The sequence below is a fragment of the Metopolophium dirhodum genome, chromosome 1 (genome assembly GCF_019925205.1).
Source record: "Metopolophium dirhodum isolate CAU chromosome 1, ASM1992520v1, whole genome shotgun sequence".
Taxonomy (NCBI): Eukaryota; Metazoa; Arthropoda; class Insecta; order Hemiptera; family Aphididae; genus Metopolophium; species Metopolophium dirhodum.
In genome coordinates, this window is record NC_083560.1 from 138,269,713 (window position 1) to 138,295,824 (window position 26,112).

A 26,112-nucleotide genomic window follows, 5' to 3' on the forward strand; every position below is an offset into this window, starting at 1 on the left:
TAAATACACGGAAAATAATCAAACGGACCATCAATTTGCGGAATTCTTGTGTCAAGTTACGGAAATAAAAATAGTGCTAACCGTCAGATTACGGACCGTCAAATACCGGAATTAAAAAATTTACGGACCGTAATATGACGGAAAACCTTAATATCACGGACCGTAATATGACGGAAAGTAAATACGTGGACAGTAATATGACGGACCGTCACATTACGGAAATTGAAAAAGCTAGTCACCTTGTTTTTGTTTTCGGCAAACTTTGTGTCCTCACAACGGGATGGGGTCAGTTGGGTCCCCAGATACGAATTTGGACCCCGTGATAAGAAATTATAGCTGATAATCTAATCAAGAGCTCCAATTCTAGCTTCAAATAAAAATACTATGTTCTTTTAATAAATTTGTTATTATAAGTTAATTGTAATTAATAAAAAATTATACTTCACATATAATTATTATGAGAAAAATTGTAAAATTAATAAACTAGCGTACACGGGAGGCCTTCAAAACATTGAATGTCAAACAATTGAACGTCAAAATCTTGAACATAAATTTTCTTGAACATTCAAAAACTTGAATATCAAAACCTTGACCGTCGAAATCTTGAACAAAAAAATAGTTTCCGTCAAAACTTTGAACGTCAAAATGATTTTTACAATATTTATATAATTGACATATTTGTATTAATTGTTTTACTCATGATTGAGATTTTATTACTATTAGATTAGATTCTATATAATTAGATTTTATTACTATTTACTTACTACTGTGGCTTTATATAAATGTAATTATTTCAATATTTATATAATTGACATTGTATTAATTGTGTACACGCCGTTACCGATCCTACAAGTTGGGCGGTTGTCGGCAAACGACTTGCGTAATGTGCTGAAAGCTGGAGCGGGATCGGGTTACTCAATAAGTCGGTCAAGACAAATTTAGTGGGCGCCCAAAATAATAATAATAACTTAAAACTAATTTACCATAGCTGGCGAACAATAATTATAATTTTAAATCAGCCCACTGACACGTGGGACTAAACATATGGACCTGGCTAGGGCGACTGCGTGGCTCGGCGGCTGCGATCCTTGGTGACGACCAATATCGGTCCCTCGCCGGAACGGCGACGGCGGACAAATCTTCGGCTCGTCGCTCGACGATAATGGCTCGTGGTTCCACGCGAATAGCGCGAACGCGAATTAGATAATATATTGACGTCTTTCCGTGACAAAACACGCGTGTTCACTCGCGACTTTTACTATTTCACTCGATGTAGCAACAGGTACGTACCGCGACGACTATTAAAACGCGAGAAAACGTACTTCGGAAGTAGGTACTAGGTACCGATCGTGGCTGCTGATCACAGTTCGGGTTCACGGCACCTCGTGTTCCCACGAGGTTTTCGCAACACACACGGGAACGACAGCGCGGACGTTGCGCTTCGTTCAGCCGTTGGAAAAAGACAAAGTTCACGACTCCAGTGCGCGACGGCCGATAGCCGGCTCGCCGGCCGTTGACGGCGGCGTGGGACTGCGGAGGGGGAAAGCGTAGGAGCTTCGATATGGAACGCGACTTTCAGATGAGACACTTTGTGGCCGGCCACTAGAATCGCGCTACAAGACACAAAAAGTGTTTCATGTGTAAGCGTCTTTCACACGAGACACTTGTCGTACACGAGTATCTGATTAAATACAATTATTTTTTATAATTGTTATTTATTTTTCACTCAACCATGGAAGTAGAAGAAGCTCTAAAAATGACACGAAAAAAGAAGACACAAATATGAGAAGATCTATTTCAACCGAAGAACGACTTGCAGTTACGTTAAGGTATGTCTTATCACTTATCAGTAATATTTTTAATATATTTTTATAATTAATAATGTAGAAATGTTCTGTAATTTTTTTATAATACGAAAGCGTTTTGTTGCTAAACGTTGTCTGTATAACCGTTAATAATTATATAATTTGTTTTACTTACTTGGTTAATTAAAACACACTACAGATTTACACATTTAAAAATACTGTAATCAAGTTGTATATTACCGAATAGTAGCAAAATTATTAATATTAAAAAACATTTCTTTCTATATAATAAGTTAGTAGAAACAATATTTTTAGTTAAGTAGGTAGGTAGTTCCCAACAACTATATTTAATACAATATTTAAATATTAAAAATAAATTTTTATCCTCTCCATATAACATTATGTAATTAATAAACACTGATAAACATGAATTGTTTTACTTTTTTAAATTGTGTCGTTGAATTGGCTAACATAGCTTGCCAAACTTGAAGAGCTTGATTGAGATACATCTAATTCCGTATTAGATAAAATATTTTGAGATGATGATGGTGTTGGAGTGCGAAAACGTTGATGTTGATTGTTTTGTAATGGATGAACGCTAGGATACAAACTTTGAAAGTTTGGATAAGCCTGTGGTCTTTGGTATAAAGTAGGATATTGATGCAGTGTCGAATTTCGTTGACATTGAGTATCAAAATGTGAACCATCTGAAAAATGGGTATTCTGTTGTCGAGATTTTTTTGCATTAGAAATTGTTTGCATTATGCTAAGTTTCACTTCCATTTTATTTTCCTCTGGTACTTGTTTAAGATCATTGATAAGGGATAACAGAAAAAGTCGGTCAGGATCATCCATTGATTTTGTCATTTCATTTCGATTTTCTAAGCTTTTTTGTATAGACAGAAACAATTGACTTTCTGAATCCTTATTTTGTGTTTTTATCTTTTTGGATGGCCTTGATTGTGTGATTGTATCTTCATATGCGTGTTCTTCACCAGAATCATTTATGTTATCATTATCTTCATTATCTGTGATGGGTTCAGCATCAGCATACTGTTCAGCATCATTGTCATTAAAATTTGATATAGTTTGTTTATTTCCAACACACGTTGAAAGAAAAGATAACTGATTGTAATAAACATACGTTTTCCACGATTTACTGCCTGATCCAGATTTCATTGTCTTTCTTTTAGACTGTTCACGGGCATATGAATTTCTAAGGCTTTTCCATTTTCGTTGTAGATTTTGCACTGTAATAAAATATAATATTCAAATAATATATCAAGATAAGGATGTATTGATATATTTTTATTTAGATAACTAATTAACCCGTTATTCAAATTATTTAACATAATAATACATTTTTTAGGTACCTTGCTACGGGATGCACTTTAACAGAATTGCATTACAGTTTTAGAATTGGTGTTTCAACTTTGAGTTCTATTATTCAAGAAATGTGTAAAGCTATATGGACAAACTTAAGGATAACTTATATGCCAGAACCAAAACAAGAAGATTGGTTGAAAATTGCAGATACTTTTTTGAACGTGACAAATTTCCCTAACTGTATTGGGGCAATCGATGGGAAGCATATCCGCATTGTAAAGCCAGCACATAGCGGATCTTTGTACTATAACTACAAACATTTTTTTTCAACCGTTTTGTTAGCTGTATGTGATGCAAATTATTGCTTTATAGCAGTGGATATAGGAGATTACGGTAAAAATAGTGACTCGTCGATCTTCAAAAATTCTACATTTTATCGGAAACTTTTCAAAAAAGAACTCAATATTCCAGAAAATACTCCACTACCACAAAGCAATGGATCAAAATTTCCGTTTGTTATTGTAGGAGACGAAGCCTTTGGTTTATCTCAAAATGTAATGAGACCTTACGGAGGAAGACATTTATCTACGAAAAAAAAGTATTTAATTATAGGCTGTCAAGGGCACGACGTTTTATCGAATGTACTTTTGGGATTCTCTCAAATAAGTGGAGAATCTTCCATAGACCATTAAACGTATCTGAAGAATTCGCAGACGACATTATTAAAGCATGTGTAATTTTACACAATTTCGTTCGTATTCGGGATGGAAATACGTTGGAATTTGAAGACACATTATCTTACGAAGGACTTTTAGATGAAGACATATCGCCAGATAATACATCGGGAAAAGCAGCTACGAATCTACGAGATGATTTCACTGACTACTTCATGGGCGCAGGAGAAGTTCCTTGGCAATACGAAAGTATCAAGAAATAATTAAAATAAGTAAAATAGTATTTTGTGTAATAATTTGTTATTAAATACCATCTTATTTGTAAATTATAATACAAATAGTCATAGCACCTTTAATTTAATTAAAATGTTTAATATATAAATAAAAGTGTTTAATGTGAAATAGTAATTATTCCATATCATGTTTGTGGTTTATTTTTTACTTATTATTATATACATATATTATATATGTATTATATCTGATGTAGGTAACTTAAAATAAATTGGATACCTAAATATGCTTATAATTATATTTGAGTCAGTATTTATTACCAGGGTTGAAACGTATAATATGGTATAGTATAAAACACATAATTATATACGTTTTATACCGTATAAAAATAAAATCCCTAATAAACAAGTACAAAAATAATAAATAGGAATAAAATATAGATTTGTAATTTGAATTTTTTTTTTAAATTTATTAATTTAATTTAATTTAAATTTAAAATGTTTTAAACTAAAAATAAGGAAATAAAAATTATAAATAGACAATTGTAGTACTATATTAATATATTATTCACGATTATTATTATCATTTTTTACTGAGTATAAAAATGTAAAACATATCTGAAATAGGAAGTTCTAATGTATTTATATTATGACAGCCGACAGGTATATTAAAATATATAACTACTTACCATAGTTGTCCTTCTCCCTTGCATCCATAGAATCAAACCCTTCCTTAAAAATTCGGCAAACATCGTTCCAGCTTTCTTGTTTGATTATCTTATTTGCATAATCTGAGTGTGATGTATCCCATAATGAAGGGCGACGTTCAATTTCGACAATTAATTTATCGGTATCAAAACTGCCGAAACTCATACTTATAATATAATATAAATAAATTAATTAATTAAGTACTTCTGAAACTACACTGCACAACTCTGTGGTTATTCAAATACGCGTGTCTCGTCTGAACGCACTAATTTAATTTAATTTGTTATCAGTGGCTCGGACGCAGACACAGTGTCCGGCGGCTATAGGGGACGGGACACGCAACTTCAGTGGTGCGACACACACTCCGTGTCTGTGTCTCGTATGTACGCGTATATTTATAGCAATGTTATCTTAGTCGCGCGATTCTTTTCAGACACAAGTAGCCGGCCACAAAGTGTCTCGTCTGAAAGCGCTCTTAGCGTCCATGCTTTTGGCGGCAAGCCCGTTCCGCGTTCGAACATCCTCCCCGCCGTGAGAACCATCTCACAAAAGACCTGAGTCGAGAACCGGAACTGGACGCTGGTGATGTCATCTGAGGCCGTGCCGATCATGATCAGATGTTTAGACCCAACGGCCGAGTCAATGGTTCACAATTTTTTTTTTTTTAATATACCAGCTATAAATAATATTCTAACTCCCTGTTGGGGTAGAATTAACATACAAAAAAATAATTCAATGAACATAAGGTTCGTAATTATTATGATATAATATAATAATTAATAAATAACACATAAAAATAATGAATGTAATACAATAAATAGTTCAAGGGACATATTGTGCACCCCCGACCACCGTCCGCCTTCAACAAGCACACGGCAACATAAAAGCGAGGTGGTGCGGTGCGTTGAGAGGCCCAGGCGCGACAGGGAATCCCGGTGGGGGGGCACAGTGCTTTTAATGTGCTAAGATAGAACATTGGTCGGTAACTTTACCATCTTGACCACAGGGCGCGTCATTACACCCGCGCGCGTGAGAACTCGAGGTACACGGACGTGACCGTCGGAACCTGGCAACAACTCGGTCACGCGGCCGAGGCGCCATAACAACGGTGGACTCTGGCTGTCGATCACGACGACCATATCGTTGAGACTAAGGTTGGGAACCCCCTCGGTCCACTTTGGTCTGCTTTGCAGAGTGGTTAGGTACACGGCTGACCAACGACGTCAAAACGCACGGTGACATTGATCCATTAACTTCCATCGGTCAGAAAGGTTATGGGCGGGCTCGGGGCACGATCTCGGCGGGACGGCAAATAGCGGTTGCCCAATTAAAAAATGCCCGGGAGCAGAGCCGTGCCGTGGGGGGGCCTAGGGGGCATATGCCCCGGGCGCATGGTTTAAAGGGGCGCCAAACATTTTTATAATATTTTAAACTTGACATAAATAAAATATATGAGAAAGATTATTGTTTTACAATTATTTTGGACCATTACAAATTTCCAAGAAATGCGTGATAGTGGAAATGAACAAATTAAAACTGAAGCTATTAGTATTTGTGATAAAGTTGGAATAAAATATGAATTCAAAATCAAAAGGACAATAAAAAGAAAAGTTATGAGTGGAGAAAATTCATCGGGTGAAGATATTTCTGCAGATCAATTTTTAACATTGGAATACTACAAAGTTCTTGATAATATGATGGCTCAAATGAAATGGAGGTTTGAACAATTATCAAATATTGCTGATGATTTTCAATTCCTTTCTGCTCATTCACTATCTGTTACACCAGTTGAAAAATTGAAAAAATATGCAGCTGATTTAGCTATCAAATACAACGAAGATATTGACCAGGAAATAATTAACGAAATCGAATTTTTTAAATATCAAGTAAAAGCAATTTTACCAGACTTAAACGCAACTGCTTTAAATATTTTAAACGCAATTAAAAAATATGAACTTGATTCAACTTGTCCAAACTTAATGACTGCATATAGATTTTGTTTTTTACCATGCCTGTTACCGTCGCTTCCGGGGAACGCTTTTTTAGTAAATTGAAACTAACTAAGACGTATTTACGGTCAACCATGTCGCAAAACAGATTAACCAATTCTGCAATATTATCAATTGAGCATGAAATAACAAAAAGCATTGATTTTGAAGACGTCATTGAAGATTTTGCTTCAATAAAGTCCAGAAAAATTAAGTTTTAACTTTATGATACTTATATATGATACGCTCTTATGATACGTTTGTAAATATAACATGTATATATAATATAATTTGTGATTTTTATCATTTTTAATTATTTAATACGGTATAAGTTAATAAATTATACCTAACTATTTTGTTTAATAATTACTATTACAATTAACTTTAGTTTTTTGTCAAATTAATGTTCAAAATACGTTGTAAAAAAAAAATCAAATTAAATTAAATAGGAATGAAACTCATTATGAATAATGATAAATAAAATAGGGGGCGAATATTTTTAATTTTGTCCCGGGCGCCAAATCGTAACGGCACGGCTCTGGGGACAACAATCGCTGAAGTTCAAGGTCAGGTTGAGTGCATAGTGCAGCCGCGTTTCGCGTCTGATCCGATTCTGTCGGTGCAGGCATGGGTGTTACCCTCCATTACGACCGATTTACCTCAAAAGTCATTATCAATAGATATTAAGAATCGATATTCTAATCTCGCGCTCGCGGATCCATCCTTTTTCATTTGACGTCGCCGATCGACTTGTTGTTAGAGGAGGGGACGTGTATGGTTCTATCATGGACGGGCGTAAGGTGTCGATCGACAGTACATTACCTACTGCTTTTAGTTCAGTGTTCGGCTGGATCCTTATCGGCCCGGTTCCCGATCGCGCAAATTGTTATTATCAGTCGTTGCCGGTGTCAATGACCGCGTCGATAGAGGGGATAATGGAGCGCTTTTGGCACGTCGAGGAGCCCGAGGACGCGCCCGTTACGTTTACCGAGGAGGGGTGCTGCGAACAGATATTCCGCGACGAAGCTACGCGTTTGACATCAGGTCGCTTCGCGGTTCCGTTACCATTTCGCGCGCCGGCAGAAACGTTCGTTGGGTCTCACGAGGTAGCTACACGGCGTTTTGACGCTATCGAGCGTAAACTATCCGCGAGTCCCGTATTAAAATCATTATACGTTAATTTTATGTCTGAATATATCGCATTAGGACACATGTCAGTGGCGACTTCCCCGGGGCGATATATAATCCCCCACCATGCTGTTTACCGTCCGGAAGTCGATCCTCATAAAATTCGTGTAGTATTCGACGCGTCCGCGCGGTGTTTTCGCGGACCGTCGTTAAATGAGTGTTTGTGGCCAGGCCCAAAATTACAACAGGATATTGTGGATGTTCTAACTCGTTTTCGCGTTCACAAATATACGTTTACTACGGACATCTGTAAGATGTACCGTCAGATTTTAGTTTTGCCGGAATATCGCAAATTCCAACATGTGTTGTGGCGCGCGTCGCCGCATGACGAATTACGTGAATATGAGTTGCACACCGTGACGTACGGTGTGAATTGTGCCCCGTATCTCGCCTTACGCGTTCTACAGGCCATCGCGTCGACCGATTGTGACGGTTTAGATTCTGTACGTAACGCGCTCGAGTACCAAACGTATGTCGATGACATTTGTGACGGCGCTGACACGATTTCCGACGTCTTGAAACTTCAGTCGGATTTGGTCTCTGTTTTAAGTAAGTCAGGTTTAGAGCTAAAGAAATGGGCCTCGAACACGCCGGCCGTGTTGCAAGCTGTTCCGGCCGCCGATCGCGCGTGCGCGCCAATGCCGTTTGGTGATGACGACGGATACGGCACTAAGGTGTTGGGTCTGGCGTGGCATCCCGACCAAGATTATTTTTGTTGCGCGTTAAGTCTCGAACCGTCGCCTGTCTTTACGAAGCGCGGTATTTTATCGCTTGTTGCTCGCATTTTTGACCCGTTAGGTCTTTTCGGTCCCGTGGTGTTTCTCGCGAAATCGATCATGCAGCGGACGTGGCGACACGGTGTCGCATGGGAAGACCCGCTGCCGGACGATATTCACGCAGACTGGGCCGCATTTGTCTCCGAGTTACCGTCGTTATTAGGTGTCCGTGTACCGCGACATATTAAGGCCGGGCGCACATTGAGACGCAGGCGACGCAGCGCAGTGTAGGGCGACGCAGGGTAGGAAAAACTGCGCTACCTAAGTGAGCGCATATTACTATGCAGTTCTGACGTTTCACCGCCTAATATCAGTCACGAGCATGAGCGTGAGCGATAGTATGATGGCCGAAAATTTAATAAATTTAAGTTCTGAATCAGATTCTGATGACGAATTTGATGAACTTATTTTGTTATATTCGTTAACTAAACAAAAAAAAACGTGGAAAAGTAATTTTATGAAAAAAAGACAAAGTCACGGTGAATTCAATTTGTCGTCGGAATTTTCTGACAAACAATTTTTGAACTACTTTCGCCTGGACCGAAATCAATTTAATGAAGTTCTTTATTTAATACGAGATACTATTTATTCATTTGGGTGTAATGCTCAAAAGCCGATTGAACCTGAAGAAAAACTGGCAGTCTTTTTAAGGTAAGTTTTTTAAAATGTATTTGAAGTTTTAACAATCAAATTATAATAAACAATAATTACATTATTACTATACAATAAGGCCTAAGCATTGCAATTTTGTAAATTTTATTTTAACAACAAAGTAAAGAACCCCAAATAAAAACACGATCCTTTAGTTAATGATTTTATTTTATATTAATATGGTAAATCATATTTATTAATCTTCTGAAGTAAATTAAAAAAATTATGCTGTATAAGTCAATACTTAATATTATAATATTAGATAATTAGAAATAATAACTTGATGTAATAAAGTTAAAAAAAATTATTCTGTATAAGTATTTATATAATTAACAATATCATCTTGGTTCCCAACATTTTCAGAAACTGAACTGTCGCGAGAAGTACCTGCACATGAACTTTCTCCGTATGACCACGTAGAAAAAGACTGAGGTCGACTGTAGATATTTTGTTGTATCTGTTGTGAGTTAAGTTCTTGAAAAGCATTATTTTGTTGAGAATTCAAAAGATCAGACTCTACTTGCGAAACAACTTCAAATAATTTATTTTTTATAGTAAGTTGAGACGCTGGTGGCATTTTATAAGTAGTTTGGTACATGGACATAAAGAAATGGTAAAGCGGATCATTTGGAGTTTTGAGGTCTACCAATTTTTGGCGTTCAATAGATCTTTATTTGGCTCGTTGTTCGCGATTCGCTATAGACTGTTGAATTAAGGTGCTTATATCATTTTTTTTCATTTTTTTCTGTGGTTCTTTGAAAGTAAATTTCCTTACAGCTGACGAAGGAGTATCTTTTAATTTTTCAACAGAATCTTCTCGTTCCTTGTTGCTGCTCACTTCATTATCTTCTTCCAGTTCATAATGATTCTCCAAGATTGGCGTCTGCGGTTTCTCTAAAATTTGACTAACTTCAGTGTCTGCATTGTCGGATTGTTCATCATCACTGTCAACTATATTGGCACTTCGCTTTCTGTTCTCCATGTATGGCAACAAAAACTCCATTTGTTTCTGGAATTTCCACTGTCTAACTGTCTCAGCTCCAGCTCCACTTTTAAACATTTTTTTTTGCCTTCGTAGAGCATCTCTGTGGCAGTTCCTCAGTTTGGTCCACATGGTTTTCACTGTTTCACCTGTAAAAACAATAAAATATTCTGAGCGGAGCGACTGACCGACCGTTTTCACTCAGATTCGTTTTTTAGTTAACCGAAATTGTTTAACTGCAAATTTCACATCTCTTTGATTAAGTAGTAAAATTTAGTAGTAAAATGTAAAAATAATTTTATTAAAAAAACTGTTTTCTCTGTTGGTTACAGGTATTTAGCTTCAGGAGATAGTTACAAAAGTATAGCATATAGTTATAGAATGGGGGATCGAACTGTCTCAAAGATAATAAATGAAGTGGCCACTGCTATATGGAACAACATGCAACCAATATATTTACCAGAACCCACAATGGAAATGTGGAAATTGATCGCAAATGATTTTGAAAAGATATGGCAGTTTCCACACTGCATTGGCGCTCTAGATGGCAAACACATTGTGATTAAAAAACCACCCAAAAGCGGAACTTCATTTTATAATTATAAACAAACATTTTCCGTGGTTTTAATGGCAATAGTTGACGCTCACTACAAATTTATTAGTATTGATATAGGTTCTATGGGAAGATTCAGTGATGCAAATATATTTTCGAGTGGTGCGTTAGCAAAAAAACTTAATAAACAAACTTTAAGACTTCCACCACCAGCAGCTTTAACCGATTATGACCAAATATTACCCTATGCTTTTGTAGCAGATGAAGCGTTTCCACTAAGTGAAAATATTATGCGACCTTATCCAAATAGAAGTGTGACAAACAATTTTCAAAATAAAGTTTTTAATTATAGACTTTCTCGAGCACGGCAAACCGTTGAATGCACTTTTGGAATCTTGGCATCACGATTCCGAGTGTTTAGAAGACCTTTTGAAACTAAAATTGAAAGTGTTGATAATGTTGTAAAAGCAGCTTGTGTATTACACAATTTCTTAAGAAATGAAACAATAATTTTAAATAATATGCAAGGCGATAGTAGTGAAAATGAAATGCCGGAAAATCAATTACTGCCATTAACCAACAACAACACTAGAAGTGTATTATAAAATGAATCTAAATTTAAATAAAAAACAATTTAATAAAATATTGGAAGCTCATAAAAATAATAAAGATGTATCAATTCTAATTGAAAATAATCAAATTGATAGTGGAAAACAAAAATTTATTCTTGAGCCAGAACAAATAAGAAAATTAAAAAACGCTAAAAAAAATAATACCAGATCAAGATTAGAACTTAAACATGTTCAAATTAAAAAAGGTGGATTTTTACCAATAGCTATTGCTGTGATTGAAGGCGTAAGTGCTTTGGCTGCAGGTGCAAGTGCAGTTTATACAGCAATAACTGATGCTAAACATAAAAAAAAATTGGAAGAAGAAACAATTCGACATAATAAAGAGATGGAAAAAATTAGATCACAAGGTACTGGATTGAAAAAAAAAAAAAAATATTGAAAAAAAAATTAAAAAAATGAATAAATTTGAAATAAAAACATTTACAAATAATATTGAAAAATTTGAAGGTATTTATACACGGTTTTGGATTAAAGAAAATAATATAAAAATTGACCCATTGAGTAATATAGATATAAATTACTTTGGAAATAAAATAAAAAATTATAGAGGGTGTTTTATGTTAAATGAATTACCTACAACACCATGGGAAAATGAATGTGGAGTATTTAATTTAAATGATTCTACTCAAAATGGTTCTCATTGGGTTGCATGGAAAAAAATAAACAATACATTTAAAATATATTTTGACCCATTTGGTCATATAGTTGGTGAGCCACCAAAAGAACTTTTAAAATATTTGGGTAAAGATAATCTTTTTTGTACTGTTTCCCAATTTCAATACTATACTGATCCACCTATATGTGGTCATTTATGTTTAGAATTTATTGAAAATTATAAAAAATTTATTTAAATATCATAATTTTTTTTTAATAGAAATATTTCTATTAAAAAATAACGAGTTAACGAGTCGTTTTTTATGTTAACGAGTCGGTTTTTTACGTTAACGAGTCGTTTTTTTTATGTTAACGAGTCGGTTTTTTACGTTAACGAGTCGTTTTTTTACGTTAACGAGTCGTTTTTTTACGTTAACGAGTCGTTGATGTACTCATATGTATGTTTTAATAATTCGATGTTAAAAAAAATATATTTATATTATAATAAATAATAGAAATGGTAAATAAAAAATTGGAATTACTTTTAAAGTTGATTGAACAACAACATAAAATATTACATATCATTAATATGATTAATGAATACAATAACACTGACAGCGACAATGATAGTGATGATAATGATAGTGATGATGATGATGTTAAGAATTTTAAACGACTAGAAAGAATTAAATTTAAAAAACATAAATAATAATTATTTTTTAAACATATAATACTTACGAAGTAGGTATTATATATTTATATATTATAATACCTATACAGTGTTGTATAATAATAACAATAATAATAATAATAATATATATATATCAACGTTAGACTGATTATTTTTTAACATCCGGTATTGAATATCTTATCATAATATATATGTATAGTTTATATTGTGATGTTTTTTTTATCGAATTATTTAAATAATGTTTAAATAATCATTATACATGCCCAAGTGTTGTAGCTCAGTGGGTTAACGCGTTTGATTTAAATGTGTTCTTGGTCGGATTGAAACTAGTGGGAGAATGTGTGGCGCCCATATTCACCTACTAATTTCATCAGGCTTTGAAGACGTTTACGGTAGATTGTATAGGTGGGTGCACACACCTATGCAATCTACTGAAAAACTGTCGTTGACCTGCGAATAAAACACATGGGTAATTTCACTGTCCCACGATAGCTTTGCAGATATCTGTAAAAGAGTTCCGGCCTCCTTTTTCCTAACGGGTATCTGCAAAGCTGGGAATGATTTGTAGATTTTTTACATTTTTTTTCCATATTTCTATTAAAAATATTAAAAAATAACACGATCGTATAAGAACTATATTTCATTTAATATTTTATAAAATCAAGGCGGATCAACACAGATATGTTTTATATGCTTATCTACACTACATATTAAAAGTTTACCCCCCGCTTCATATTTTCATTTAAGTATAACTCCGTTGCTATTTATGTTAGAATGTTTATTTTTACATCAAACATTTTTGTTTTTAATTCGTTATAAGTCCCCCTCATAGTATCATAGTGTAAAATTGTTTTAAAAGATTTTTGGATTTTAATTAATTAATTTCATAAGTTTTACGAAAAATATTCTTGAAGGATTAATATAAGTGAATATACTCCTGATCCACTTATATGAATATCCACTTATATTGGAATTTAATAACACGTGCCCCATTTGGGCACGTGTTAAATATTGAACATTTTTTTAATAGAACAATTCTATTAAAAATTTAATTAATTATATTATTATATTCTAAGCATTTTGTGATCGGAATCTGTGCCTCCCATGCTAAGACAACATATTTTAATATTTCCTAAATCTTGAACAACACAAATATCATGGAGATATTTGAAAAAATAAGTATCGGTTGTATTTATTAAATCATTAGCTATTTTACAAATTTCAAGCCATGTTGGCGATTCTAGTATTTTAGAAGCATAAGGTTTTCCATTTCCAGAAATATTGTGTCCATGATCGACATTTAAAATATTTCCTTTAATTGGAATTTTATTTAGATTATATTTCATAATTTTAATATTTTTATTATTATTAGTATTATAGTATTCGTATTTACAAAACTTAACAAAGATTTCATTATTTAATATTGAGTTCTCTATTTCGTTTTGCATTTCTTTTTCTTGTAATTTATTAAAATCTTTGATACCTAGTTGTTTCCATTATTTTATTATTTATTATATTTTTAATTTTTAAATTAATTTTTTCAATTTCTTTTTAATACATTTTTGCAATTAAATATGTTATTTCGATTTTTATTTTAAATAGAACAATTCTATTAAAAAATATTTTAATTATTATTGCATTTAGATTTTCTTAAAAAATATTTTAAGAAATATTTCATTTGGAATTTAATTAATTAATTTCATAAGTTTTGCGAAAAATATTTTAATTATTATTGCATTTAGATTTTCTGATCTTTTTGCACATTGCTTTCTTTCTGATCTTTTATTGATATAATATGAAGTGAGCCAGGACTGGTACATATATATACTACTGATAACCAATGGTAACGTTAAGGAGGTACATGGAGAATTGTTTGAGTCACCTACTGAGTATCATATAGTTACTGAAATAGAAAAGTATTATAACTTCAGGTCAGGAACCAACTACGAAATTAAACAAAAATTTGGGGATACCGTTATCTTGAAATCCAACAAACAAGTAGGAGAAGTAACAAAGGTTAAACATGAAGATAGGTATATAATATTCTTAATAACCAAGAGTAAGTCTAGGCAGAACACTACGTATGAAAATCTATATACAGCTTTATTGAATTTAAAACATTTTAGTGAAAAACATTCTTTAACGAAACTCATAATGAATCAATTAGGTCGAAAGGATGGATTAGAATGGGACAAAGTTAGAGCTATGATTAGATATATATTTCGAAACACAGGAATAGAAATTTTAGTTTGTTCAAAAATGGAGTATACAGAGCAAGAGAAACTGATTATATTTAAACAATTTCACGACTCAGTACTTGGAGGACATGCAGTAATAAACAAAACCATTAGGAAGATTAAACGTCAGTTTAACTGGCCAGGATTAAAGTTAGATGTAAAAAACTATATTATGAATTGTGAGTTCTGCCAAAAGAATAAGGTTACAAATAGAAAAATTAAGCAACCCATGGTAATAACCACCACAAGTTCAAAGCCATTTGAAAAGATATTTTTGGATATAGTAGGACCATTAGTCACTACCGCATCTGGAAATACTTATATTTTAACAATGCAAGATGATTTAACTAAATATTCGTTGGGAGTACCATTACCAAACCACACAGCCAATACTGTAGCTGAAGCCTTTGTAGTACATTTCGTTTGTATTCATGGAATACCAGAGACCATATTAACAGACCAAGGGACAGATTTTCCAAGTAAAACATTCGCAGAGGTATGCAAACTTTTAAAGATTAACAAGATAAACACCAGCCCTTATCACCCGCAAACTAATAGGGGGTTGGAAAGATCACATAGAACATTAGCTGAGTATCTTAGGCATTATGTAGACAAGGACTTAAATACTTGGGATCAACTGTTACCTTATGCTTTATTCGTTTATAATTTGACTGAACATTCAGCCACAAATTATCAGCCATATACATTGTTGTATGGGAAAGAACTAAATATTCCAGTAAATTTGAAAAGTAACCCCGAGCCTAGATACAATTACGATGATTATCTGTATGATTTGAAACAAAAAATGCAGGAGTCGCATAAAATAGCAAGGGAAAGGTTAGTAAGGAAAAAGGTTAAATCAAATGCGAATTATGATAAAAACGCTCATAGCGAAGAGTTGCATGTAAAAGATTCAATACTGTTACGAGATAATACCCAAAATAATAAGTTAACACCATTATGGAAGGGACCATATGAAATATTAGAGGTGTTAGATACTGAGAATATTGTTATTCAAAGGGGGAGAAGGAAGGTCACGGTACATATAAATGATGTGAAGAAATATCATGAAAGTTCCAGTTAGAGAATTAAATAAGATAACTAAGATAGATATAATTGTAAATTATTGAGTAAATAACGTAGGTGATAAGAAAAATATTTTAAATTTTAGGGAAAAGCAGAAGAATTTCCTGTTGGAATTAGAACGGGCTATCGGAAGTAAAACCCACCATTATAGCATATTACGCCCAGATGAAATACCCAAATGATTAATAAAACATATAAGCATAGCAAATCATAATTTAACTGAACCATTCTCGAGATCCAAATTAAAAGAATATACTAAAAATATAGCACAATTTGTATATGATATGACAGAAAATAGGAAAATTTTAGAAATAATTAAGTGTGTAAAACGTTTCAATACAGATATGGTTGTAAAAAGAGATTTGGCAAATCCAATTTGTTTGGATTTGGCTAGATATATTAATATTGTACCTAGTGCAAAAGATTTACTATTTTATGAAAGATAATTAATAATATAATATAATCCAATATAAACAAATTAAAATATATACTGGTCCCATATATACCAATGGAGATTTTAAATACTAACTATTATTTTATTGTAATCAAATATATATATGTATACTAACATAATTTATTATATTGTAATTGTATAATCATTGTACTATTATTTTAATCATCATTTTATCATTTTATCATTTTTAGTCATATTATTGTAATCAAATTACTAATAACAACTTTTATTGTATTTAAATAATATATTATGTTAACTAACAAAATATAAATCTAATCAATTGTAATACTCTATTCGAGTAATAATAAAAAAAAAATTATGTAACTAATAATTATTATCATGTAAATTGTCATAATAAGACAATTATTAACCATTTTATCTATATACTATTGAATTATGTAACTATGTATAATGTTAACAAATTGTAAACATTATCTATGTAAATTGTATAATCTATGTAAAATTTAAATTTTAAAGCTTTTTGTAGTTCTACAAATTGTAGCCCTACAAAAACCTTTGAAAGGGCGGTGAGGTGTAGCGAGCTGTGACATTTTAACTATTTATCTAAAAATAAAACCTAAAAGGGCGGTAGATCAAAGTAATCGTATATAGTAAGAACCGCGTAATAATTACGTTAGTAATAAAACTAGCAGATGCGCTGCCGTATTACCTAAAATATAACACTAATTTAGGCGGTGTAAATGCGTATACATAATCGTATATTATAGTACGCGCCGCGTAACATTAATAGTAATAGTAATAGCAGATGCGCTGCGTGTGTAGTAGTACAAACGAATAACGAGCGCGCGACCATGAACGGCGTGCGTCAATCTATATATGACTACTTATATAAATAACTTGCATAAAATGCCCATATAAAATCGTGAGTATTATGGAATAAAGCACCGCGCGTGTACAATAATAGCATATATATATGCTCAACTTCCTGCCGGGTGCGAGCGCGTGCCGAGGCCACAGATGACCATATACGGTTATCCAGAATAAGTAGGGACAGGGACAGACCCATCGAGGAGAGCTCAGGGACAAGCGTTCATCAGACGAACAACCGACGAGCTTAGGAGCAGTCATCAGAACTATTGTCACATCTCGCTAGCTTCTTTCGTATATTTGGACTTTTTATTTTTACATAATCTATCACAGTTGAAAAGTTAAATAAATCAAACATATTATACTAAACACTTGAGATTTACATTTATTCCATCATCCTTCAATCCTATTGACTGGGGCACGTTACAGGATATTGGATTACTGATTCAGCAGTTAGAAAAGGTTTGCATGAAAAATTATTTAAATATGTTTTGATGTGGTTCTAAATTATTTTATGTTTATAATTTATGTATTTATAATGTATGTATTTATGTTTAGATTTTAGATTCTGTGTGAACAAGAAACCTGTTGGTTTTTACATTATGTTATTATGATTGTTTTAACTATAACTATAATTATTATCTTTTGTATTATTGTCACACCAATAGACAATAGTAAGTATGTACTGGGGTAAATATAATTTTATAACTTTAAACTTATATTATGTATGAAATTAATGTGTTAAAAAAGATTCCTGCAATTAGTTGTAGACTGCTTTTGGTATAAATAAATAATAACATTTACAATATAGCTAAATAATTGCATTTAAGCTTTGAATTTGATTTGATTTTAGTTATATTTAGTTTAATTGATTTGTTTTATTTTTACAACTTTTGTTTTAAGTAGTTAATTGAGTTCAAATTAATATTTCAATTACATTTCAATTTATTGTAGATTGACTCAAATAGACGAGCTGAAATTCTTTTAAAAATTTAGGAACCAGATCATACTTTTCAATTTCCTATAAGTGGGAATCGAAAATTAAAATTTCAACTTAGCTGGTTAAGAAAATGGTCTTGGTTAACATATTCAAAATTGCATGATGGTGCATTTTGCAAGTTTTGTGTTCTTTTAAAAAAAAACGACGGTGGTCGTGGTAATCAAAAGTTAGGCTAACTGTTTTAGAAAAATTTTCTAATTGGAAAAAAGCAATTGAGGAGTTCAACAAACATGATGCTACAAAATATCATCAAAATTCAATTTTAGATGCTGATAATTTATTATCCGTTTACAATAAAAGTAAGGAATCTATTGATGTCCAGTTAAATAATAAGTTAAAAATTGAAATACAAGAAAACCGTAAAAAAATAATTCCAATCATTGAAACAATTGTTTTTTGTGGACGTCAAGGCCTGGCTTTGAGAGGCCATAATGATTCAGGACCCATAAATTTACAAAATTCTCAAATTTATAATGATGGTAATTTTAGAGAACTGTTAAGATTTAAAGTTGAAGCTGGCGATAGAAATTTGGCCAATCATTTAGAGACAGCTCCACGTAATGCGACATACCTTAGTCCAGAAATTCAAAATGAAGTAATTAATGCATGTTCTAGTATGATCATTGAACAACTTGTTTCTAAGATTAATAGTGCAAAATGTTTCACGGTATTGGCTGATGAAACAACAGATATTTCTGGAATTGAACAGTTCTCGTTATGTGTTAGATATTTGGACATATTCAACAAAGAGATGAGAGAAGATTTTTTAAAATTTGTTCCCGTTCATGATGTTACCGGAAAAGGATTAGCAACTACTCTAATGGATAGCTTAAAAAAATTAGGACTTGAGTTGATGTATCTACGTGGTCAGGGATATGATGGTGCCGCCGCTATGAGTGGACACTTTAATGGAGTTCAAGCTCATGTAACCAAAAACTACCCTCTTGCTCATTATATTCACTGTAGTTCTCATAGTTTAAATTTGGCGATTTCGGATGCTTGTAATATCCAGTCCATTAGGAACTGCACAGGAACAATTCAGAAAGTTTGTGTCTTCTTTAAATATCTTAAAAGAAACAATTTCTTAACAGAATCGATATCATCTATATGTCCTTCTTCAAATGTTAAACGTTTAAAGTTACTTTGTCCTACTAGATGGGTGGACCGTCATGACTCTATACTTGTTTTTCTAGAATTATTTGATGCTATTATCGACGGCTTAACAAAGATATGTTCTTGGTTTGATAAGGATTCTTCATCGGGAGCATATCAATTATTATGCTCTATAAAACAGCCAGAATTTATACTAGCAACATTTGTGTTAGCAAAAGTATTTGGTATAAGCTTGCCACTAAGTAAACATCTCCAAACTAAAAATATAGATCTGATTGATGCTATTGAGAATGCGGATAGTGTTAGATGTATTATTGAAAATATAAGAAAAAACGCAGAAAGTGAATTTAAAAGTATATTTGTTGAAGTTAAAACTAAATGTGATGCATTAAATATTGAAATTTCGTTGCCTCGTAGGATAAATATTCAAAAAAATCGTTGCAATGTACAAGAGAATTCTCCTGAAGATTACTTTAGGATTTCTCTATTTATTCCATTTATTGATAGTTTTATAAATGAACTAAATGAGCGATTTTTATCTCGTAAAACTATGCTTAAAAATTTTACATGTCTTCTACCTTCCTCAAATGTCAAATTTGATGAAAATAATATAAAACAACTTATCGAAATGTACCAAGATGATTTGGATTGCGGTAAATTAGCTGCAATCGGAGAAATAAAAACATGGCAACAAAAATTTTTACAGACACAAGTTTTTCCAAAAAATGCCCTTGACGCTCTTCAAGAATGTAATGAAACAATTTTCCCATCAACTTTTAAATTGCTTCAAATCTTAGCAACCCTTCCAGTTACTACTGCCAGTAGTGAAAGGTCTTTTTTTACATTGAAACGACTGAAGACGTATTTGCGGAACACGACTTGCGAAAATAGATTAAATGGTTTGGCACTTTTGAATATTTATAGAGAAATAATATTACAGCCGGAAGACGTTTTGAATAAATTAGCCATAAAAACAAGAAGAATACGTTTGATGTAGATAAATAGTAAATTTTTATACCTAGTTAGGTATGTTCATAATAATATTAGGATTTGATTTGTTATATATAATTGTATAACCTGTACAAATAAAAATGTATTAATTTTCATATTATGGTGTTTATAATATATTATAATTATAAAATATTGTACATTCACATTTCACAAGTTCACAACTGAACTTTGTTTTTGAATAGTTCAATTGGGCAAAAAATATAACGAAAACTGTAAGAAACTAAGTTTAATTTTTACTTAAACCCCCCCCCCCCCCTTGAAAAATCCTGGCTACGCCACTGCTAGGTACCGATCGTGGCCGCTGATCACAGTTCGGGTTCACGGCACCTCGTGTTCCCACGAGGTTTTCGCAACACACACGGGAACGACAGCGCGGACGTTGCGCTTCGTTCAGCCGTTGGAAAAAGACAAAGTTCACGACTCCAGTGCGCGACGGCCGATAGCCGGCTCGCCGGCCGTTGACGGCGGCGTGGGACTGCGGAGGGGGAAAGCGTAGGAGCTTCGATATGGAACGCGACTTTTAGCGTCCATGCTTTTGGCGGCAAGCCCGTTCCGCGTTCGAACAAATTGTTTTGCTCAGTAAAAGAGTATTTGTTTTGTGTTAAACACCATTTAATAGTATTTTTTTCCATGTGATTCTTTCAGTCGATTTCTATTGTGCTAATAATTGTGATTATATTTTATTTAGGCCCGGTTTTTCAATCTGATTTATTCGTCGAATAACTCAAGTTATTTGCCGAATAACAAAAATATGTATTTTTCCGGTTTTTCAATATTTAAATAAGTCTTATTTGGAGAATAAATCACAAATAATTTATTTGGTACTTTTTCTACCGAATAAGAACTTATTTGACTAATAACTACAAAAAATTGATATCTAATATCAAGAAATATTCTTTTATATTATATTTGAGTATTCAATAATATTATATAAATTCGTTGTGTCTTTTCTTTTGTCCCGTGTTCGTTAAAATTCTTGATACCTAATTACAATGATGGAATTATTGGTATTGCCGGTATTAGACATTATCGAAGATGACGATGTTGAAATTGTTGAGTTTTTAAATTATCAACGACGTACGTACACAATTCGTGTACGAATTAACCATATGGAGTTTTGGGATGATCAAGACTTTAAAGTTAGATTTAGAATCTCCAAAGAAGTAGTTATTGAAGTTTTAGGATATATAAATGAGCAAATATCTTCACAATCATATAGGTGATTATCTATACAATAATAAAATAATTGGTATATCAAATGTAGTATTCTGTAATTTGTAAATGTTAAAATTATTTTAGAAATCATGCCGTAACATCCATAAACAAACTGCTTTTAACTCTACGATTTTATGCTACTGGAAATTTTCTAATAACTGCTGGAGATTTTTTGGGAGTAAGCAAAACTACATCATCATTAATTGTTCGTGATGTCAGTGTTGCATTAGCAAGACTGCTGCCACGGTTTATAAAAATGACAGACACAGAATTAGAAATAAATACATTACAGAACCGTTTTTATGATATCGCAAAATTTCCTAGAGTTATTGGTGCTATTGATTGCACTCATGTAAAAATACAAAATCCAGGTAATAAAATATTAGTATATTATAAGGGCAATCTTTTATAATATGTTTTGGGAGTGTTGTAAATTAATTGATATTTTTCCCTTATTACCTAATAAGTAATAAGCAATTTCAAATAATGTGGAACTGAATGTATATAGGTATTTAAAAATAAGTATATAAATAAATAAATATAAAAAATAAAATATAAAATATATAAATAATAAATAAATAAAAATGAAATGTTTATATAGGTGGAGATAATGCTGAATACTTCAGAAATAGAAAAGGATATTTTTCATTAAATGTCCAAACTATTTTCCTAACTTAAAAATTATGGATATTGTAGCTCGTTGGCCCGGGTCTTGCCATGATCAAACAATATTTAAAAAATCAAAGGTATATACCCAATTAATCAGTGGCAAATGGGGAAATGGTTTGATTGTAGCAGACAGTGGTTATGCTAATTCTCGTCACATTGTCACACCTTTCATTAATCCTCAAAATCGCATTGAACAGCTGTACAACGAATCAATTATAAGAACTAGAAATCCTGTAGAAAGGTCATATGGAGTTCTAAAACGCAGATTTCCAGTATTATCTTTAGGATTACGGTTAAAGTTAGAAACAACTCAGGCAGTTATTGTTGCTTGCTGTGTTTTACACAACATTGCTTGTGACAACAATGATCTAGATCCACCAGAATTGTTAGATTTATTTTTACCAGAAAATGAAAATATAAATATAATAGAAGAAGTGATCGAAGAAGGAAATGCAAGACAACAATTAGTGGTTGATTACTTTGGATATTTGTAGTTACTGTTAAAAATGTAACTTCGCTGTGTAAAATTGTATTCAGTAGAAACCAAATTAACAATGTATACTTTATGTATAATTAATAGTTCTTAACAATATTTTTATCTTTAATATATGTGTTATAATTTTTAAATTTAAAACAAAATTAAAATAAACATATATAATAAAACAAAATAATTAATGAAGAACATATATTTATTACAAATTATAACTAAAAAGTTACTACTAATACTAAGTACCTATTAGTTATAATTTGTTAAAATAAATGTTTTAAAATAAATTTATCACTTTTACCTGGTAATCTCATCAGGATTTTAAACAATATTTACATTTAAATTTAAATAAACAACAATAAACTATTTCTATTATTTCCTGTCATTATCCAACTTTTGCTTTTTTAATGATACGTCCAATTCCAATAATTTTAATTCAAGAGCATGTTTGTTTTTTAGAAATTCTAATTCTGTTGTCAACATTGATTTTTGCATTTCAATTAATTCCATTTTTTTTTCTGCCAACAATGTAAACTTTTCACTCACTGAAGCTTGTGAATGGTTTTTTCTTTTTAAATTACCAGCTGAAAGTTTATATTATTCATTACAACAATATAGGTTAATAATGGTATATTAAAAACTAATTTTTTTTTTCATTTTAAAGCTTTAGTATTTACTCGTATTGAGTTTTTGATGCTTTCCAGTTGATTTTAATAATTTTGTAAAATCAATTGGTGCCCAATTCTTTTCAACAGTTGGTTCTTTTTCCATACCTCAAATCAGATGAGATTTTAATAATTAACATTTAATATAGTTAACTTTATAAGAAATGAAAATACCTTTATCTGATTGGCCAACTATAATAGTTGAAAGATCTTCATTATTGTTATTAAAAACAAAATCATATTGAGCAAACATATCAACGGCAGATTCATCTATTATTTCATTTTCAACTTCATGTTCTTCATCAATATTACTTATGTTAACTACTTAAAAGTCAATTTAATAATTATTAAATTATATTATAAAAATATTTTGGCAATAAAAAGTGACTGACCAGCATCACTATCGAATTTTGAAGGCAACCCTTCAACCGACAATTGTATTATGTTGTATAATTGTTTTTCTAATTCACTTGAGCAAGTATAATCATTTTCATGAGGGCCACCTCCAGTCTTAAATAAATTACTTTTACTTCCTCTCAATAATCTTTTCAATCCTTCATATTTTAATCTCAAGCTTGTAGCATCTCTGGGCTGTTATTTATAAAAAAATGTATATCTAATTCATATTTATTGAAGATTATTAAATTTTTATTTAGAACTTACACAGCCTGATGTGGTTGAATTGTATGCTTCACTAATTTTTAACCAGCACTGGTTTTTGTCCTTCCAGGACACAGAGTTGGACACTTTATTTTCCAGTACAGATTTATTTTCAATTGCATATTTTAATAACAGTTCTTTTTCCTCAAAGGTAAAGTTAGTTGCCCTATTCCTTTTATTTGACGACATAATGATGATTGATGAATAACAGAATAATACAGAAATTTAGAATAGCAATATAACAGTTTATTGTTTATAATAAAAATATACAGATTTTTCTTTGATAAATGATAATATTATCACTGATGAGATATTTCAACCAATTACAATGGATCAGAACTCTTTAACTTGTTCCACAATGCACAACTCCTAATACATATTATCATTATCATCTACTGATTAGTTTTATTCTCCGAATAACTATTCGGATAATAAATTTAAATTGAAAAACAGTTGTCATAAATTTTTGTTTTATTTGGAAGTTTATTTGCTGAATAGGTTTATTCAACGAATAGTTATTTAACGAATAGTTGGGTGATTGAAAAACCGGGCCTTATTAAATTAAATTATATTAACATGGACAATATTTGATTTGTATCATTGTAGAGTATTGGTTCTTCGTTAAGTGAATATCATAATAATAAATGATTTTAACAACATACTCATAGTGCATTTGTTCAATAACAATTTTTTTAAAATACACACAGTAAATTCATAAATTAAATACTTTATTTTGATAAAAAATGCTATAAGCACAACAGTTTTGTCCTATTTGGTACAAGATTAGAACCTAACCTAACCTAACTAATATAACTAATAACAATTTAAAAAACCATTGATACTGTACACACAAGTGGATTAATAACAATATTTTATAGATAATAATGCATTATAATTTATTATATAAGATAATGTGTAATGCAACATTTTGTACACGCTACAACACTGCGAATTTCTGTTGATTATTTTTTTTTATATTATTATTTGTGTTTTACATATTAAAACACCATTGATGATACTATTTTATTCACTAAAAACTATAAAATTATGTAGTGTGCTACTACATACTAGGTCACCATGAATTGATATAATTTATTTTGCCACTAGATCAATTGCTGTGAAAAGTAACTCTCGGATGAGACGGAAACACATATATTATTTTTACTTTTTTAAGTACCATTCAATATTGTACATATAGTGACTTGGTACAATTTATTTATTTTATTGGAGTAGTGTAATTGTACAAATATTCAATAGTTGTGTAATTAGTTTTATATTATTATTACACATGAAATTAAATTACTTTAACAATGGAAATATTTATACAATTTAGGTTGTATTTGTTTTACTCATTGTAGTATATTGATTCTAAAATCTTTAATTTTGTTACATGCAAATCTTTAGACATCCCATGCAATACCTACCTAATGTCATTAACTTCACTGACATCCTGACAACCATTATAACTATTTATAACTCTTATTTGATCCACACACCACACATATAATTTATTGTGTTGTAATAGTATGAACTATATTATGTTTTTGGTAACTAATAGAAATTTAAAAAAATCCTTCATACTGTACCCAAAGTACACACATAGTAATTTAAAAATATCCAGTAGGAGAGGAAAAGGAAAATAAAATATAATTTTAAATGAAATAGTCATGTTTTTGTCATAAATGGTCATTATTTTATTGGTCATCTGAAAAAAAACATAACGAATAAACATACTAAAATTTTTGTTGAGAAAAAATGTTCCTGTTAAAAACACTTATTTTTTGGGTATCTGCTATCGGTACCTGAAAATGATATGTTTGATTAGAATTATTAATTTCAAAAACTAAAGTATTTATATTATATCCTTACATCTTTTTGACCCGGCGGCG

The 26,112-nt window shown here is 31.6% G+C and overlaps 4 protein-coding genes and 1 pseudogene across 4 annotated transcripts; 4 read left to right on the forward strand and 1 right to left on the reverse strand.

The window, feature by feature from the left end:
- Positions 1-3,259: 3,259 nt before the first annotated feature.
- Positions 3,260-4,068, forward strand: LOC132932697 (uncharacterized). Its single transcript, XM_060999064.1, has 2 exons — positions 3,260-3,729; positions 3,816-4,068. The coding sequence occupies exons 1-2, from the start codon at positions 3,260-3,262 to the stop codon at positions 4,066-4,068; spliced, it is 723 nt and encodes a 240-aa protein (XP_060855047.1).
- A 3,448-nt stretch (positions 4,069-7,516) lies between these two features.
- Positions 7,517-8,926, forward strand: LOC132932698 (uncharacterized). The gene has a single exon (XM_060999067.1). It carries the CDS (start codon positions 7,517-7,519, stop codon positions 8,924-8,926), a length of 1,410 nt encoding a protein of 469 aa, XP_060855050.1.
- A 1,783-nt stretch (positions 8,927-10,709) lies between these two features.
- Positions 10,710-11,486, forward strand: LOC132932699 (uncharacterized). Its single transcript, XM_060999068.1, has one exon. The coding sequence runs from the start codon at positions 10,710-10,712 to the stop codon at positions 11,484-11,486; it is 777 nt and encodes a 258-aa protein (XP_060855051.1).
- Positions 11,487-21,467: 9,981 nt separating this feature from the next.
- LOC132932700 (putative nuclease HARBI1) lies at positions 21,468-22,905 on the forward strand (annotated as a pseudogene).
- A 365-nt stretch (positions 22,906-23,270) lies between these two features.
- LOC132932701 (uncharacterized) lies at positions 23,271-24,412 on the reverse strand. Its single transcript, XM_060999069.1, has 5 exons — positions 24,227-24,412; positions 23,956-24,154; positions 23,738-23,887; positions 23,576-23,671; positions 23,271-23,416 (listed from the first exon to the last, which is right to left on the reverse strand). Exons 1-5 carry the CDS (start codon positions 24,410-24,412, stop codon positions 23,271-23,273), a joined length of 777 nt encoding a protein of 258 aa, XP_060855052.1.
- Positions 24,413-26,112: the final 1,700 nt, after the last annotated feature.

Excerpts from the sequence above, each read along its gene's own strand:
- LOC132932697 (XM_060999064.1), top strand. The coding sequence starts at position 3,260 with ATGTGTAAAGCTATATGGACAAACTTAAGGATAACTTATATGCCAGAA. Across the intron at positions 3,730-3,815 it reads CATTTATCTACGAAAAAAAA|ACCATTAAACGTATCTGAAG; the intron begins GTATTTAATTAT and ends AATCTTCCATAG.
- LOC132932701 (XM_060999069.1), bottom strand. The coding sequence starts at position 24,412 with ATGTCGTCAAATAAAAGGAATAGGGCAACTAACTTTACCTTTGAGGAA. Across the intron at positions 23,888-23,955 it reads AAAATTCGATAGTGATGCTG|TAGTTAACATAAGTAATATT; the intron begins GTCAGTCACTTT and ends TTGACTTTTAAG. Across the intron at positions 23,672-23,737 it reads AGTTGGCCAATCAGATAAAG|GTATGGAAAAAGAACCAACT; the intron begins GTATTTTCATTT and ends ATCTGATTTGAG.
- LOC132932699 (XM_060999068.1), top strand. The coding sequence starts at position 10,710 with ATGGGGGATCGAACTGTCTCAAAGATAATAAATGAAGTGGCCACTGCT.
- LOC132932698 (XM_060999067.1), top strand. The coding sequence starts at position 7,517 with ATGGACGGGCGTAAGGTGTCGATCGACAGTACATTACCTACTGCTTTT.